The sequence below is a fragment of the Alligator sinensis genome, unplaced genomic scaffold, assembly GCF_000455745.1.
Source record: "Alligator sinensis unplaced genomic scaffold, ASM45574v1 scaffold707_1, whole genome shotgun sequence".
Taxonomy (NCBI): Eukaryota; Metazoa; Chordata; order Crocodylia; family Alligatoridae; genus Alligator; species Alligator sinensis.
Window position 1 is genome coordinate 456837 of NW_005842065.1, and position 17643 is coordinate 474479.

Below are 17643 nucleotides of genomic sequence, written 5' to 3' on the forward strand. Positions count from 1 at the left end.
CATGGGCAGGCAGCAAGGCCAAGATAGCAGGTTCTAACCACCTATGTCTGCTCCAGTGCCCAGCTGAGGAGGTAGCAGACTAGGATGGCCAGGCACAGTGAGGCCTCAAGCTCAAGCCATAGCCTGGCCTGACAACTGTATATGCCACAGGAAACACCTCCTCTTTCTCCAGCGTTTCACTTCTTTTTTTTTTCCTCACCTCCTTCCTCAGATTCTAGATGTCCCCAGCCCGCAAGACGCAGGCGTCGCTCTGTTCAGCTTATTGAGGTCAAGGCCACCAGAGGTAGGTTAACAACTTGGGTTTGGATGAAAATTAGTGTATATGCTCCCTGGCATCATTGCCCAACTTCTGCATTCCAGCTGCCCAGTACCAGGACAAGGCTGAGAAGATATGCTGTGAGGATGGGATGCACGAGAATCCGATGGGACACAGCTGTGAAAAACGGGCGACCTACATCCTGGACACAGACAGGTGCAAAAAAGCCTTCCTTGACTGCTGCAACTTTATCAAGACCGTGCGGGATGAAAAGCAACGGGAGCTTCACCTAGAACTGGCCAGAAGCAAGTACTGGGGTTCTGATCTCACTATGAGGGGGAAAGATGAGGGAAAAGATTGGGTCCCCTGAGCTTGGACTCAGTGGGCTTGAGTATGATGACCTAGGGAACATGACATATAAGGTCAGGCTTGAAGATCTGGAATCATTTAGTCTGCAGAACATGAGACTGAGAAGATCACAGTGCTCCCAATCCCTGACCATGTTATGATGTATTTAAGAGTTATAAAGACCATGGCAGTCAACTACTATCTGTGGCCATGGGGGATAGGATAAGGAGCAATGGTCTCAAACTGCAGCAAGGGAAGTTGAGGTTGGAAACTGAATTAGGAAGAAGATTTGAAAGAACTTTCTTGGTTATTTAGCCTGGCGAATAGACGACTAAGGGGGGATTTGATAACAGTCTTCAAATCCCTGAAGAGCAATGACAGACAGGATTCATAGATGGAGATAGGCTTTTCCCTGTGGCTACAGGGGACAGGACTAGGAGCAATGGCCTAAAACTGTAACAGGGGAAACTGAGGTTGGAGATAAGGAGGAGCTTTCTGAGGGTGGTCAAGGCTGCCCATAAAAGTGGTAGAGTCCTCATCCTTGGAGATGTTCAAGAGGTTAAATAGACATTTATCTTTGATGATTTAGGTAGAGAGAAGCCCGCCTTGAGCAGGAGACTGGACTGTGGCCACCTATTTGTGTCATAGAATCATAGAGGAGTGGGGCTTGAAGGGACCTCCAGAGGTCATCTAGTCCAAACCATGGTGCCCTATCCAAACCATCCTATACAAACCCATTGCCCAATCTCTTAGCAACACTACATAGTCAACCCTGACATAACCCCAAGACATCATACCCAAACCTGCCAGAAGGGGGTAGGGGGAAACGGGACACACCACAGCAGCAAGTGTCCTGCTCCTTCAAAGATTATTAAGATACACTTGAGAGATCCCGGATAGAGTTCATGCCCCCACTCCAGAGGAAAGCAACCCTCCGTCCACTGAAGTCCATACCAATCTGATCATGGGGTAAAATTCCTTTCTGGCCTCAAATGCAATGTCTGTCAAGACCCTCTAGTCAGGACCTTCCAGGTTTCAGTCTCAGTAGAAGCACTGGCACAGCCCAGTTGCCAAAACCCAATGCCTCTGAGATAGGCTTAAGAAGAACTCTGATACATGTAGCAGAAGGAGAAGGAAAATTTCCCTCCCAGCCCCATGTGGCAACCCTGAAAGCCCAGAAGCTTGAGAGAGCCCCATAGTTATTACACTGTGGTTCTGCCAAGGTGAGGTAAGTCTCTCCTATGTCCCGGAACATGAACACTAGTCTTACACCCAGGATGACTCTGGGGGCTTTTATTTTATCCAGAGAAGTACAAGAGAAGCCAAAGCCAGTTCCTCTGAATAATGCACTGGTTTATTGGAATATTAGCAAGTAGGCAACATGACCCAGAGCAGCTACGTACAGCATAGAATACACAGACATACTCAGTGCCAGGTCGTGCGGTCTCAGGCCTCTCATGGTCTAGGTAAGTTCCAGATTCCCACCCCTCTGCCTTTGTGTCGAGTAGTTCTATACAGTTCAGATTCAAATGGCTGTATTCCCTCCCATTGCTCTGAGAGAATGATCTCTTAGCCAATGGACTAGGGATCAGGGAAACTGAGTCATTTCCTGGGGTTGTCTTATTAGCACTGGGTGCAATCACTGGTATGATCATCTCAGGTCCCTTGAAACTATCCTTCACCATCCCTCTTCATGGGCTAATCATTGTGATTCAGACTGAACTGCTTCTGAGATCAGAGGATCTGAAAGTAGGAATATAGCAACACACTCAGCACAGCAAAAAGGGGTGAGGGGTCTTCAGGACTCCCCAACACTAGGAAAAGGCACAGCCTGTGGACAACCAATGAAAAAAGAGTATTTCACTGAGATCTGGTGGGGAAACACATTTATGATCCTAGCACTTGTTCCTGCCCAGGGCAGGGGGTCGGACTTGATGATCTGTTCAGGTCCCTTCTGACCCTAGAAACTATGAAATTGAATATAGGGGAAAACAGGAGATCAGGGGCTTCCTTGTCTAGATACCTCCTTCTGTTCCATCTCCAAGACATGGTGCCATCAAGATGCAATGTCTCTTAATCTAACACCATGGTAATTAGGTTGGAGTTTGCCAGTGTTTGCAGATAAATAAAGGGTGTTGATTCTTTCATAGCTCCATTAACAACTTCTGATATAACACCTCAGGTGACCTGGATGATGATTTCTTATCAGAGGAGGATATCGTCTCAAGAAGCCACTTTCCAGAGAGCTGGTTATGGGAAGTAGAACATCTGAATGAGCCACCGAATAAAGAGGGGTGAGTGCATAACTACGTTTTTCTATAGGACTAGATCCAAGGGTAAAATAAGCAAAGAGAGCTCCATGGATTGGTCCCAAAGCCAAAAGTCTTGACCTCACCAGGGTTGCAGTCAGTGCCTACAAAAGATGTAGGTGGGGAATGTCCATGAAATTAAATTCCTTCTTTCTTTTCTTCCATAAATAAATTCTCTCTCTCTTTCTTTCCATGTAGAATTTCTTCCAAGACAGTGCCTCTTTACCTGAAGGACTCAGTCACTACATGGGAAGTGCTGGCTGTGAGCCTGTCAGAAACCAAAGGTGAGGGATAGTACAGCAAGATCTCTGAAGGAAATTAGAAACACTGTGGTGGGAGGGAGAAAGTCCAGGTGTCCAGTTATAAAGAGGATGGCACCCAACTATTATGTGTGGCTGTAGGGAACAGGATGAGCAGCAATGGTCTCAAGGCTCAGCAAGGGAAATTGAGGTTGGAAATGGAATAGGAAGAAAATTAGGAAAAACTTTCTGGGTTATTTAGTGAAAAGAAGAGAAGAGAGGGGGAGATCAAATCACACTCTGCAAATCCCTGAAGACTGATTACAGAGAGGATAGAGATGAGCTTTCCAGGTTACTATGAGCTTTGGCAACATCCCAGGATGAAAGAATAATCCAAAAAAGAGAAAATGTGTCAGCGCTCAGACAACTGATTGACTGAGATCTTTCTTGCTGACCATTCAGGGATCTGTGTGGCCAATCCCTATGAGATCACGGTGATGAAAGATTTCTTCATTGACCTCCAGTTGCCATATTCTGTGGTACGGAATGAACAGGTGGAGGTCCGGGCCATTCTCTACAACTACCTGCCAGACAAAATCAAGGTGAGCTTGCAATTAGTCTTAGATGCATTGGGGAAAAGCCAATAGACCCTGGGATATTCGTACTATATTTTCTAACATACAACACACACCTTTCCTCCAACAACCAGCTGCTGGAAATTGGAGTATGCATTATTTGCAAAAAAATATGTTAAGAGCAGGGCCTGCTGCTTACTATTTGAAACTAATAGTCAAACCTGCAGTGATTCACAGGAAACAGAATGATTAGCAGGCTGGGCTCCCTTGCTGCTGCTACTCAGTTTCTCCCTGCAGGGAAAGATCTTCTTTACTTCATGCTTGCCTTTCAAAACAAGGTGCATATTATATTCTAGTGTGTCCTATAGGCAAGAAGATATGGTATATAGAACTCAATGTGGCAAGGAAATAAAGATTTAAAGTGTTCAGGTCATCAGTGGGTCCAATAGAGCCCATCACTGTGGGCATTAACTGAGGATTGATTCCATTTTAGGATTCTGGATAGCCTGTCTAAAACAAGTTAGTGGGTTCCCTTTCAAAAGGGACGTGTGTGTGTCCTGTACCAGGGTAACTGTAACATTTGGGTGTCCTGGAGCCGGTCTAAACATAGGCCCAACCATTTGTCTTAGGGCCAGCTGCCTGCCTCCTCTCCTACCATGCCTTGATGTTATTAATTATCCGATGTTAATCAGGCAGAAGGCTGCCCGTTTATCTGCCCTGATGTCAAGGACCTATGTATATGACTCTGACCTTCCCTTATCATATCCCGTGCCTCACAGATGTTTCCTCCAGGTAGCTAGCACTGGGACCTGAGTTCCGGAGTCTCACGTGGGACTCTCACTCCCCACTGGAGCTCGCAGTTCCAGTGCCCTTACCCTGGGTTCTCTCTTTACACAAACACACACTGGGCCCCAGGCCCCACACACTGGGCTCCAAGCCTGCACACACTCTCAGAGCTCCAACCCCACACCTCATGGCTCCAAGCCTGCCTCTAGGATCAGGGCTCTGAGCCCTCCCTGGGCAATCCCCTTATCCCTAGCCCCATAAACTTCCTTAATAGCTCCCCAAAACTCAGGGCCCCACTCCCCTGGAGCTTCACACTGGCTCGTATATGCACCCTCAGACCTCCACCGCAGAGTCTGGGCACTGCCACAGGTCCCTCCACTGGCCTGGGCCCTGCCTCAGTACTCTTGGTAAATCTGGGCTCCCCCTCCTCGATCTTACCCACCAGGGATGTGGGGCTGGGGTTAGGAGGGGTTGCCTTTCACCAGGGTGGTAACTAGGCTGGCATTTTTGGGGGACTGCCCAGCCACAGACAGTTCCACCAGGCCACCCATCCACAGCAGGGTGCAGTTTTCTATCATGCCCAGGACCATGGGGTCTCCTCCTTCCCCATAGCCCCAACCCTGACCTCCAAGGGATGTTCCATAAGCAGCAGCTCAGCCAAGTGTTGTTCCTTTGGCTGCAGCAGCAACCTGCTGCCTCTTTGCAGTTCAGGGCTCAGCTCTTATAGAGCACAGCTGGCGCTGCTCCCAATCAGGCAACTTTGCCTAATTGGCATTGCTGGCAGCTGCAGGATGCCTAGCTGCCACTCAGGCCCCTGCTAGAAACCAAGTAAGTACCCTGGGCTCTGTTACAGTAACCTTTAGTGGTAGGTCTCCACAGTATGTTTCATAGCCCTGGATGTTGAGTGGTGGGCTGTTACCCAGAATCCTTCACAGGAAGCTGAGTGCATCTACATTTAGAGTGGGAATAAGTAGTAATGAGAAGAGCAGCAAGTGTTCATCTGCCTTCTCCTCACCTCCCAAAGACAACCACTAGCATCCCAAGTACACCTATAAGGTGCCATAGTTTTTCCATCACAAAATAGCCAGCACTCCAAAGACTGAGTAGGCAAAAAAAATGAATTCCCCTTATGATATTCATGTGTAGACCACTGAGGTCCTAGACAAGGCAGCACAGAAGCATAGGAAAGCATAGGAAAGTCAGGCTGGAAGGTATCTCCAGAGGTCACATCTAGTCCAGCCCCCAGCTCAAAGCAGGATCAGCCCTGACTAAACCATCCCAGCCAAGTGTCTGACCAAACTGATCTTGGACATTTCCAGGGATGAAGACTCCACCACTTCTCTGGGCAGCCTATTCCAATGCTCAACCACCCTCAGAGTTAGAATGTTCCTCCTCATCTCCAACCTCAGTTTCCCCTGCTGCAGCTTGAGGCCATTGCTCCTGGTCCTATCCCCAGCAACCACAGATAAAAGCCCATCTCCATCCTCTCTGTCATCACCCTTCAGGAATTTGAAGACTGCGATCAAATTTCCCTTCAGTCTTCTCTTCCCCAGACTAAACAACCCTAGTTCTTTCACCCTTTCCTCATACGTTCTGCCTCCAAGGGGCAACTTGAATAATGTAAGACTTTAGATTCATGAGGTTTTACCCATCAACTTGTGCTTTTCAGTCATGTTATAGGAGTTTTGAGGGATGCTGCCAAATGCCAAGGTCTTCAGCCGCTAGCAAGATCAGGCTCTTAGAACCTAGCCCTTGTGGTTATAACATGGCAAACAACTTCCCTCTGCCTACCATACTTTTCTGCATTTTTCCTCAGGTCCGATTGGAACTGATGCACAACCCAGCTTTCTGCAGCATGTCCAACTCCAAAAGGAAATACAGGCAGTTCTTCGACGTCCAGGGCAAATCTTCCCGGGCAGTGCCTCTGGTGATTGTCCCACTGCAACTGGGACTACATGATATCGAAGTGAAAGCAGCAGTGTGGGAAAAATATATGGCTGATGGGGTGAAGAAGAAACTGAAGGTTGTGGTACGTGTTTGCTCATGGTCCCATCACACCATTTAGAATGGGGGTGATCAGTTGGTGGAAGGTATGCCCAAAGTGGCATGAGCTGCCTCTGTCTAGCACTTGGCAGATCAGGGAGGAAGCAGAGAGCAGAATAGAAGAGGGGGCAGGGAGCAGAAAGCAGAGCAGCAGACAGAACAGGAGGTACAGGGTAGGGAACAGAAAGCAGAGCAGCAGATTGGACAGAAGATACTGAGTAGGGAGCCCAGGGCAGGGAGCAGAAAGCCAAGCAGCTGATTCAGTAAACAGAAAGCAGAGTAGCCAACAGGACAGGGGAAAGAAAGCAGAACAGCAGGAAGATCAGGGAGCAGAAAGCAGAGCAGCTGAAGGGGCAGAGAGCACAAGAAAAGGAGCAAAAACCGAGCAGCAGATCAGGCAGGGGGAGGGAACTGGAGCAGTGCTTAGGGAAGGTATAGGGCTTAAATTGTGACAAAACAGTTGGTTCACTCTGATCTGTATGGTTGGTCCCATGATCTATACTTTAGCCTTCTAAGTTAACTCTTCCAATTTAACCTTATTCCTTCTCTCCCCTGCAACAAAGAACCCTGGTCTTTTCTCCCCATGATGGTCATTATTATCTTGTAGCCAAGTCAGCTCTGTCTTTCTGATCAGCTAACTCCTTGAGCCTTCTCCAAATTGCAGACCCTTTTTTACTGTACAAACAACAGAGCCAGACATGGCATTGGCCTCACCAATACCATCTGAAAAAATGAAACCACCCTCCTAGTCCTGCTCACATCTTCCCTGTTTATAATGCAAGAGTTCTTTTCACAGTCACTGCTTCCTAAGACACAGCCCCCAATTTTCACAGCTTACCTCTTCCCAGTGCTGTTTTCAAGAATACTGTAATTGTTTGCATACTACACACAATTTTCCCCCAGAAATCAGCAACCAAGAATAGGGACACATGTGTCTGCAATGGAGAAAGTAATTCTGAATGGTCTGATTAAAGGCGGGTGGGGAGGAATTATCTTCTTTCTGTGTTCTCATAATGAAATGTGTGTCTTATTGGTGGGCTGTGTGGTATGCTAATAAATAAAATGCTTAGTTTGGAGCCTACAGTGCAACCAGGTCCTTGTTCTTCTTTCCTAGCCTGAAGGGATGAAGATAACAAAAACTATCATATCTGTTGTGTTGGATCCAGTTAAGGCTGGTGAGTGGCCATGATATAGTGCCTTTCTTTCAATATAATCTCTGCAAATGCTACATTTTCTAGGTCGGGGTGTCAAAGATATAGCCCAAAGGCTGGATATCACCATAGAGTTGTTTCATCCAGCCTGCAGGGCCAAATCTAACCATGGGGCACTGGTTGAATTTGGCACTCATGCTCTCAGTGAAGGCATCTCCATTTTGGAGCCATCCTGGGTGGCGTTCTCTTCTTTTCTGGTCATCTGTTTGGCCATTTTTGGTTATCTACAAAGTGGTTTTGACACTCACATGCGTAGAAGGTGATGTCTTTGGTCTGTTTCCCTCCTCCAGCACAGGCCAGCATTTGGGTTCTATGTCAAGCCAAGAAATAGCAGCAGTACTTGGCCAATGGTCATATTTTCTAGGGCTGTGCAAAGCTTTGGTCCCTGTTTCAATTCGGTGAAGATCTGGCCTGATTCAGTGGCCAAATTTCCAAATCTGAATTGAATCAGAGGACCCTTTAACTTCTCCGAATCAAATCAGAACCCTTCGAATCGATTTGAAGAGATTCGGCAGTTCAGACATAGACACAGTTTTAAATGTTTTTTCTACATACCTCTAGGTAGCAGGGGCTCATGAATGCTGCAATGGTGGGGCACATGGAGTGTCCCACAGAAGCACAGGGGGCTCACTGGCATGCTTGGCAGCAGACCTAGAGGTAGACCAGAAGCACTTCCAGTCCACTTCCAGGCCCACTGGAAAGTGCACAGGGGAGCCACCCACACTCCCCCGGCTCAGCGACTGGTGCCTCCTGGGCCTGGGGAGCCCCCCCAGGACGCCCCCGGGGGGGCCCAGAAGCAGACTGGAAGTACTTTTGGTCCACTTCCGGGTCCACTGCCGAGCATGTGGAGGGCCCCCCACGCTCCTGTGGGCCGCCCCATGCACCCCAGCATCTCAGTGATTACAAACCACACTAGTACCTCGAGGCACGTAGAAAAAACATTTAAAGTTCTGTCTATGTCCGAATCACTGATTCTCTGAATCAGCATCAAATCTTCAGATTCAGATTCAGCTTAATGGAATCAGGGACAGTGATCCAAATCAACGAATCAAATCACTGTCCCTGATTTGGGCCGAATCCAAATCTGAATTGAAAAGAGCCTGCTTCGCATACCCCTAACATTTTCACGTGGGGTTCTTTTTCCCCCATGCTTCCAGGTGGAGTTCAGGAACAGAGGATAGAAGCTCTAGATCTAGATGACATCGTTCCAAACACAGAGTCAGAAACTAAAGTCAGCGTCCAAGGTAGGAGACTTGGAAATTAAAGTTCTATTCAAGACCGATGGTGCGGGAAGCACAAAGCCTGTAAAATTGTTACAACAAAGAGGAAGCATGTGACATAACATGCCAGGACTGTCTAGTATCTAAGAACAGCCCAATGAAGTCAATGCAAAGATAACCATTGGCATGAGTTGGCATTTGGGATTGGGTTGAGAATATGGGATGAGGAGATGGCATAGCTCACAAAACATTGTGAGTAAGCAACTGTGCATCATGGCTCTTTGGCTGGTAATACCGTATTTTCTCATGTACTATACACCCTTGAATAAGACACACCTCAGTTTTGAAAGGCAGAATGAAGAGAAAAGACCTTCCTTTTTAGTAAGTAACTGGATAGTGGCAGTGAGGGACTGCTTGTGATTCTGCTCCCTGCATGCAATCTTTACTTTCACTTTTGCCTAGTAAGCACCAGAAACATCCCTTGCCATATTTCCTCACATATAATGGACACACCAATATCCAGCAGTTGGCTTGAGGGGGCAGGGGGAGGAGTTGTGTGTTGTATTTGAAAAAATATGGTAAGTGAGCCGGGACTCTCTTTGCTGAAGTGACAAGGAGGCTTGTGCTTTGGGAGAAAGAGCATTTCTTAGAGCAGTGGTCACCAACCAGTTGATCATGATCAACTGGTCAATTGTGGAGCCTTGGAAAGTCGATTTGAGGCCGGGGGGGTTGGGATAGGGGTGGTGGGGGGGGGGGGGGGGGGGGGAGCTGAGCATGTGCACGCATGCACACACATCCCCCAAGGTTAGCAGGTCAGTCTGTGGGGGAGGGAAGGGGTGAGGGCCAAATAGAGGCCCCCACAGTAAGGGAGGGAGTGGGGCACAGGAAGAAGCAGGGGCTGACGTGAATGGGGCCCTGGCCGGGCCTGGTGCTGAGAGGATCGGAGTCCAGGCAGCTTAGGGGCATGGGGGGCACCCACCAATGTGCTCACCCCAGTGGAGGCCTAGGGGGGGGGGGGGCCCCCCCCCCCCCCATCTGTGCATGGTGCAGAGGTGGCTGCTGCCACTGCAGGCTGCCCTTTGCACCCTGCGCCCCGCTGCAGCTGCCCCAGGAACGGCATGATGCCATGTGCGTCCCACCATCTGTTAGGCAGGGGGCGAGGCTCAGCTGAGCAGTGGGACGCAGTGGCGTCAGGCTGCTCCCAGGGCAGCTGCAGCGGGGCTCAGGGCACAAAGCCCAGTGCACAGTGGCAGCCACCTTCACCTTGTGCACAGATTGGGGGGCACGTGCCCCCCAAACGCAGGGCAATGCGGGCAGCTGCAGCAGCAGTGAGGAGGGAGTGGGGCTCGGGCAGGTGCTGCACAAGGTGGGGCACGGGATGGAGCTGCGAGCAGTTTATCCAGGAGGCACAGGGAGAGTGGGGGCACACACCTAGGAAGGGCATGGGGCACGTGCCCCTGGATCTGTGTGGGGTGGGGCAGGCTGCCGCTGCGGGCTGAGGATGGAGCAGCACCGGGCTTTTCCCAGGGGTGGGGCTGAGCCAGGCTGCGCTCAGGGTGGGCGGAGGCGATGCTAGGAGGAGGCTTACGGGGGGTGGGTGGCTGCAACCACATGAAAATTCACCTTGGCCCCCCTCAGCCCACCCTCCCAGCACCACTGCCACCCGCCCTGAGCACAGTGCAGCCCAGCCCTGCCCGGAAGAGCCTGGCATAGCCCTGGCCCCAGCCTGCAGTGGCAGCCCACCCCACCCTGTGCACAGATCTGACAGCATATGCCCCAGGCACCCCCCAGACAAGCCATTCACAACTCCATCCCATGCCCTGCCCCAGCTGTTCAGGGCCTGCCCTTGCCCCAGTCCCCACTCCCTCCCTCACTGCCATGGGGGGGCAGATTGAGGCCCCAGTGGTGTGGGAGGGAGTGGAGCACAGGCAGGAGCAGGGGCTGGGGTGAGTGGGGCCCCAGCAGGGCCAGATGGTGGGACAAGCATTGGCCTGTGGAGCATGTGCCCCACCCCCACCCCAGTCTGTGTGTGGGGCAGAGGCAGCTGCTGCTGTGCTTTGCTCCCAGCTGCAGCTGCCCCAGGAGTGGTTGACGTGCGTCCTGGCAGTGGGACACACATGGTGTCGCGCAGCTCTCAGGGCAGCAGGGCTGAAAGCACAGTGCACAGCAGTAGCCGCCTCCATCCCACACACAGATCAGGGGGAAACATGCCCCCCAGGCCTCCGCTTGTTCCACCGCCTGTCCCGGCTGGGGCCCCACTCACTGCAGCCCCTGCTCCTGCCTGTGCCTCACTTCCTCCTTCACCACTGGGGCCTTAATCTGCCCTTTCCCCCACAAACTTACCTTTTTGAATTAAAGTCCAACCCAGGATCTACGGCTCTCAGACCCCCCAAAATTTTTTCTCCCTCTCAGTCTGCCCCTCTCTTCCCTCCCCACAGACTGACCTGCTGGGGGTGGGGGGTGAGGGGCAGCACGCAGTAGATCCTAACTTTAATTCAGAAAGTGATCTTGTACTTAAAAAGGTTGGAGACCACTGTCTTAGAGGGTTGTTTCCTAGCACAGGGGCATAAATCAACTTATCCAGTCTTAGGACCTGCTCCAGTTCTGGGTTACCAAAGGGCAGTGGTGACATCCTCACCTGCCCCTGTCCTTCTTCCAGGCACAACTTCATGCTATGTCCTTCTCCCCACTAGGAAATCCCGTGGCCCTGATTGTCGAAAGCTCCATTGACGGGGCCAACCTGAAGAACCTCATTGTGACGCCAGGCGGATGTGGTGAACAGAACATGTTCAGGATGACCCCAACTGTCATCGCCACCCACTACCTGGACAGCACCGGGCAGTGGGAGAGAGTTGGGCTAGACCGCAGGGCAGAAGCCATCAACCTGATCATGAACGGTGGGATCCTATCCCATAAGAAGTATCCTAGAAGAGGAAAACTTCTCTTGCTTTTCTGTGCTGCCTATTGAGTTGCCTTCTCCTGTCCAGATTTTAAAAAACATAGATTTAAGCGCTTCAGAAAGGACTTAACTGAACCCCACACTAGGGATGAGAGGCCTCAAAAACACAACCTATGGGGAAAGGCTAAAGAATGAGGGTTATTTAATGAGGGAAGACTGAGGCAGGATTTAATGACAGAAAAGATTGAGATGGGCTTTCCTCTGTGGCCACAGAGGGCAGGCCTAGAAGCAATGGCCTCAGGCTGAAGCAGGGGAAGCTGAGACTGGAGATGAGGAGGAACATTTGGATTCTGAGGGTGATCAAGCATTGGAACAGGCTGCCTGGAGAGGTGGTGGAGTCTCCATCTCTGGAAATTCACACTAATGGATATTTTTGCAATCGAAGTCCAGACACTCCTAGAAGTGACTTAGGTTGCCTACCAATATGCCATATTTTTTCACATATAATACACCCCAGAGTCAGATATGCATCTTGTTTTTTCAAGGCAGATGAAGAAAAAAAGATCTTTTCTTGCAATAAGTAATAGAGTACCAGCAGCCAGGGAATACAGCCTGCTCCTTTTTTGCTTCCTCTGGATCACCCACAGAGTCACTTTTGCTCTAGCCTGGCAGAAACTGCTGTTACTTTATTTCCTTACCTATAATGCTCACCCCAATTTCCAGTAGCTAGTTACTGGGAAGTGTATTGTATGTGATAAAATATCGTAGTCTATCTCCATCCTCCATAGAATCACTCCTTCAGGGATTTTAAAACACTGATCCAATTTTCTATCTATCTTCTCTTCTACAGATAAAGCTTCTAAGTCCTTGTTGGCTTCTTAGTCTATTTTTTGTTCGGTCCTCAGTCTTTGGCCTATGTGCTGTTCTCAGCAATATTTACTAAGAACATCATGTGCATGTGATGTACACCTTAGACAGCTATTAGCAGGGTGAATGCAACTTTGCTTATAGCTTCTGAAGCATTAATTTTGGCCACTTCTAGGAAAAGATTCCCAGTCATTTTCATTTTGCTACCAGCCTGCTGGAACAGATGGAACGTGGAAAGTCAGGGTAGAAATCCAAGGCAAAGGGGAAGAAAGATGAGCTGGAGAAGGGGGTGATGGACAGCAGGGATTGACAACATGTTTCACAGCTCTTTCTCCCTTCCAGGTTACACACAGCAACTGACTTATAAGAAAGGAGACTACTCATATGCTGCCTTTTCTCATCGACCTTCGAGCACCTGGTAAAGTCACCCATTCTATGTCACTCTTCTGATCAGCAGAAAACTACTCCATTGCTTTAAACGTCACAAACCAAAGCCAGCTAGTCTCCTGTGTATATTGAACAGGATCATATGACAGCCCATTGTGATCATGGTCAGTTTCACCTCACGGCTTGGTTGACACTTGGAGGAAATATCCCAGGGAGAAGTCCAATGATGGTAGAAAAGGCTATGCTTCCAAAGCAGGGATTCTCAACCAAGGGTACTGTGGTGATCCTTGAGATCCTTTTAAGGGTACCACAGGCTCCCACACAGCATGAGCCCTCTTAGGGGAGCAAACCTCAACCCATGATTTACAAGTTAGACACAGGGATTTCCAGTGTCTAAAACAAATCCTGGAACCATACTAATTGTCACAACTTACAGGAGTGGACACTGGCATAGAAACTAAGCTGATGAGGAGATGACTACCTGGTTAAAGCTAAGAGAACAGCTACAAATGTTGTCAAAGCATAAAACACGGTCAAGGACAGTGGTAGGAGAATGTTGAGGAAGAGAGGATGCATGATAGGACAGGTCTGCAGATATAGGTGTGTTTATGCATGGAAGATTTTTTAAAAATATCCAGTAGTGAGAAATCTGTTGTGTAAATAGCCTATAACTAGCCAGTAGCCATGGGTGGATCTAGGATTTTGAAAAAAGTACACTATCCTTATGGCATCATCATTCCATATAACACAACACATACTTTTCTCCAGGTAAAAAGAAACTAGAAACTTTACTAATATGCTAGGAGTCAAGGGCTGGATTATTCAGTTTAACATCAAAGCAAAAATAAATATAACTTCATTGAAATAACTTCATTGGAATGAGTTGAAACCAGTCTGCAGGGCTGTGAAATAGGAGATACATCACCTAGGGCAGTGAATAGACAGTAGCATTACAGAAGAAAGGCTAGCTTGATTAGTGGAACATCAAGAGTATTAAGACCAACATGGACTGCTAACACCTGTGGAATGAAGTGTTTAGAAGGAATCTGGAAGACTGTAGTGAGCCATGAAGTCAATCAACTCCCTCATTGCTGCATGAATAGAAATGCTGCTGTTACTGCCAGGCACTTGGTTTTAAACTTTGGGTTGAGCAGAAATCAGAGCGGGGACAAGTGCACCACTACACTGTCCCTGGGTGGCTGGAATTCACTCGGTAGATGGAACAGTCTCAACTCACTCTTGAGCACTGTTACTGACCTGAAGCTTTACCTTATGTGTTCCATTTGGATACTAGTACAGATTTGGATACTCTTTGGCTTCAGCATCCAGGTCAAGGTGAATTTCAAGGTGAGCCTGACTATCTGAGGAGATTAACCATGCATGTTCACCCCTCAGGCTGACAGCGTATGTAGCCAAAGTCTTTGCCATCGCTAGCAGGGTTGCACCAATAGAAGACAATGTCATCTGCGGGGCTCTGAAATGGCTGGTCCTAGAAAAGCAGAAACCAGATGGGATTTTCGAAGAGACTGCCCCTGTGATGTCTCAGGTCATGACAGTAAGTTGAACCTGAGTTTGTAGAATACCCCAAATCAGAAGTTCCCAATACACAGACAGTCTGTCAGTGGTACGCTGCAGCAGCAGGCAGCAGTGCTCAGAGCACTCATGCCTGATGCAGGCACTCAGCGGGGCATGGCTCTGGTCAGTGCTGCACATTGCAGCAAGGGGAGCAGCCTCTGCCAGGCTGTCTGAATCGCCAGCACTTCTCGTGCACACATGCAGCTCTTGCATTTGCCAGGCACAAGAAGGAAACCCCACACCCTGGAGCTGGCTGCCTTTGCCACCAAGGCTGAGCAGTGCAGAAAGGAAGCCCCAGGTGCCTTCCTCTGGGGAGCGGGGAAGGCAGCCAGCTCCAGCATGCAGGGCTTCCCTCCCATGCCGTGCAAGTGCAGGGAGTGCCACTGATACAGACTGCCCGGCAGAGGACGTGCCCCTCACTGCAATGTGCAGCACTGGCCAGATCCATGCCCCACCAGGTGCCCTGAGCACCCCCACTTGCTGCTGCACCATGGGGAGAGTGCAGGGGTCCCCACACCCTCCACCCTCTCTCACACCCCACAAACACCACACACCCACACCCTGCCCCCACAGTCCCGCACATATACACAACCTCCCAACATACCCTATGTTCTCCCACATGCATGGCCACAACCCATCACAAACCCCCCACACACCCTGCCATACACATGCACACATACACACCACCCCCACATGCCACATGGTGGTACTGAAGGTTGTATCAGTTTAAATTGGTGCACAATCTACCAGAGTTTGGGAACCGCTGCCCTAAGCCATCTTCTTTCGACTCAGACTCAGCAGCGTGATGGATCTGATTGTTTTTCCTGTTAGCCCAAATACTGGAGTATTTCTGTTATTCTCATTGAGTCATGAGGCCTATTTTCATAGATTTCATAGACATTTGGGCTGGTAGGGACCCTGGAGGATCATCAAGTCCAGCCCCCTGCCCCAGGGGCAGGAAGTCAACAAGGATCATAGGATACCAGCAAGATAAGCAGCCAAATGTGTCTTGAAGGTGTTCAAAGTAGGTGCTTGAACCGCCTCCTGCGACAGTCTATTCCAGACCTTGGGGGCTCGGACAGTGAAGAAGTTCTTTCTTATGTCCAGCCTGAATCGATCGCAGCAGAGTTTGTGACTGTTTGATCTTGTCATCCCTTGGGGCGTTCTGGTGAACAGACTTTCCCCCAGATCCTGATGAGCACCCCTGATAAATTTATAGGTGGTCACCAGATCACCCCTGAGCCTGAGCTTTTGCAGGTTGAAGAGTCCCATGGCTCTCAGTCTTTCATCATAAGGCCTGTTTTCCTGACCTCTGATCATGTGCATGGCTCTCCTCTGCACCTTCTCAAGCTTCTCCACATCCTTTTTGAATTGTGGAGCCCAAAACTGGATGCAGTACTCCAGCTGCAGCCTCACCAAGGCCGAGTACAACGGGAGAATGATGTCCCGGGATTTGCTTGAGAAGCGTCTATGGATGCAAGCCAGCATTTTGCTTGCTTTCCTAGGCACAGCATCACACTGTAGGCTCCTGTTCATCTTGTCCTTGCATTTTTCGGTGTTGAACACCATCAGGTTCTCATCCACCCATTTCATGAGCCTGTCAAGATCTGCCTGGATCACCCTCCTGTCCTCAGGTGTGGATGCTTTACCCCAGAGTTTGGTGTTGTCGGCGAACTTGGCCATTCCGCTTCTGACACCAATGTCCACATCACTGATGAAGATGTTAAATAGTAAAGGCCCTAGGACAGAGTCTTGAGGGACCCCACTGGTCACCGCACACCAAGATGATTTACTTCCATCAGCCACCACCCTCTGGGTCTTACCGCGCAACCAATTCCCAGCCAGCGGATCATGGTGAATTCAAGGCTGTAGTTAGCCAGTTTAGCCAAGAGGTGATCGTGGGATACCAGATCGAAGGCTTTTTTAGAGTCAAGATACACAACGTCGATCTCCTCCCCCTTGTCCAGGTGATAAGTCACCTGGTCACAAAAGGAAATGAGATTGGTCAAGTGAGACCTACCCACAACAAACCCATTCTGGGTATCCCTCAGGATATTGCCTTCAGCTAGTCTGTTAAGCTGAAAGACCTCACGTAGGGCTGGCAGCCATGGACAAAGTTGTCTATGCCCTGAATGAGAAATGCAAGTTCACACAGTCTAAGATGGGTCACAAATAACTAGGGTTATTTAGTGGCGGGGGGGGGAGAAGACTGAGCAGGGCTTTGATCAGTCTTCAAATCCCTGAAGGTCAATGACAGAAAGGATGGAGATGAGCTTTTCTCTGTGGCCACAGGGGACAGGACTAGGAGCAATAGCCTCAACCTGACAAACAAGGTATTCATTCACGTATGCCCAGGACACAGTATTGGCACAACACCATGTAGACTCCCCTAGACGAACACAAAGTTCCCATGCTTCTAATTCTCCTTTTATATAGTTGTCAAAACAAATGACATATTATGTATCTTGACGATCTTGACTGTCTTGTACTGTGAACTTGTTCCATATTCTAATCTGGGTGTTCCTAGTCCAGCCTTATTATCCTGGTACTGATTTATTCTACATTGTCCAGCCATCTTCCCCGCCCATCTCCTGCTTGGAGTACATATCTGGCCTATGTTCCAAGTTTTGCTTATGTCAGGAGTTCAGGCATCAGTCAGGTTCACTGATCAGGCCTACTTTAGCCAGTGCCTGTGTGCAAGCAGTATATATATTGATCAATGTTCAGGCAAAGCCTATAGTATATAAGTGGTATGAACTAGGCCTGTGCAAAGTGGCTAGTATTCGCTTCGCATTCAGATTCGGCCAATTCGGAGGGCAGTGATTCGATCCGGTGATTCGAATTACTGTCCCTAATCGATTCAGCTGAATCACTCGGGCCCATCCTCTGCCCGTTCTCCCAGCCCCCACAATGGCTGCCCCCCCCCCC

At 49.3% G+C, this 17643-nt stretch overlaps 1 protein-coding gene across 1 annotated transcript in view; it reads left to right on the forward strand.

The window, feature by feature from the left end:
- The window catches only part of LOC102382810 (venom factor-like), a 67069-nt gene that overhangs the window by 24930 nt on the left and 24496 nt on the right, over positions 1-17643 (forward strand). The window contains exons 16-26 of the mRNA XM_025203981.1: positions 212-283; positions 361-561; positions 2787-2898; positions 3112-3197; positions 3615-3754; positions 6330-6542; positions 7671-7731; positions 8925-9011; positions 11681-11884; positions 13096-13171; positions 14536-14695. Coding sequence (XP_025059766.1) covers positions 212-283; positions 361-561; positions 2787-2898; positions 3112-3197; positions 3615-3754; positions 6330-6542; positions 7671-7731; positions 8925-9011; positions 11681-11884; positions 13096-13171; positions 14536-14695 — 1412 coding nt within the window. The remainder of the gene's footprint in view (positions 1-211; positions 284-360; positions 562-2786; positions 2899-3111; positions 3198-3614; positions 3755-6329; positions 6543-7670; positions 7732-8924; positions 9012-11680; positions 11885-13095; positions 13172-14535; positions 14696-17643) is intronic.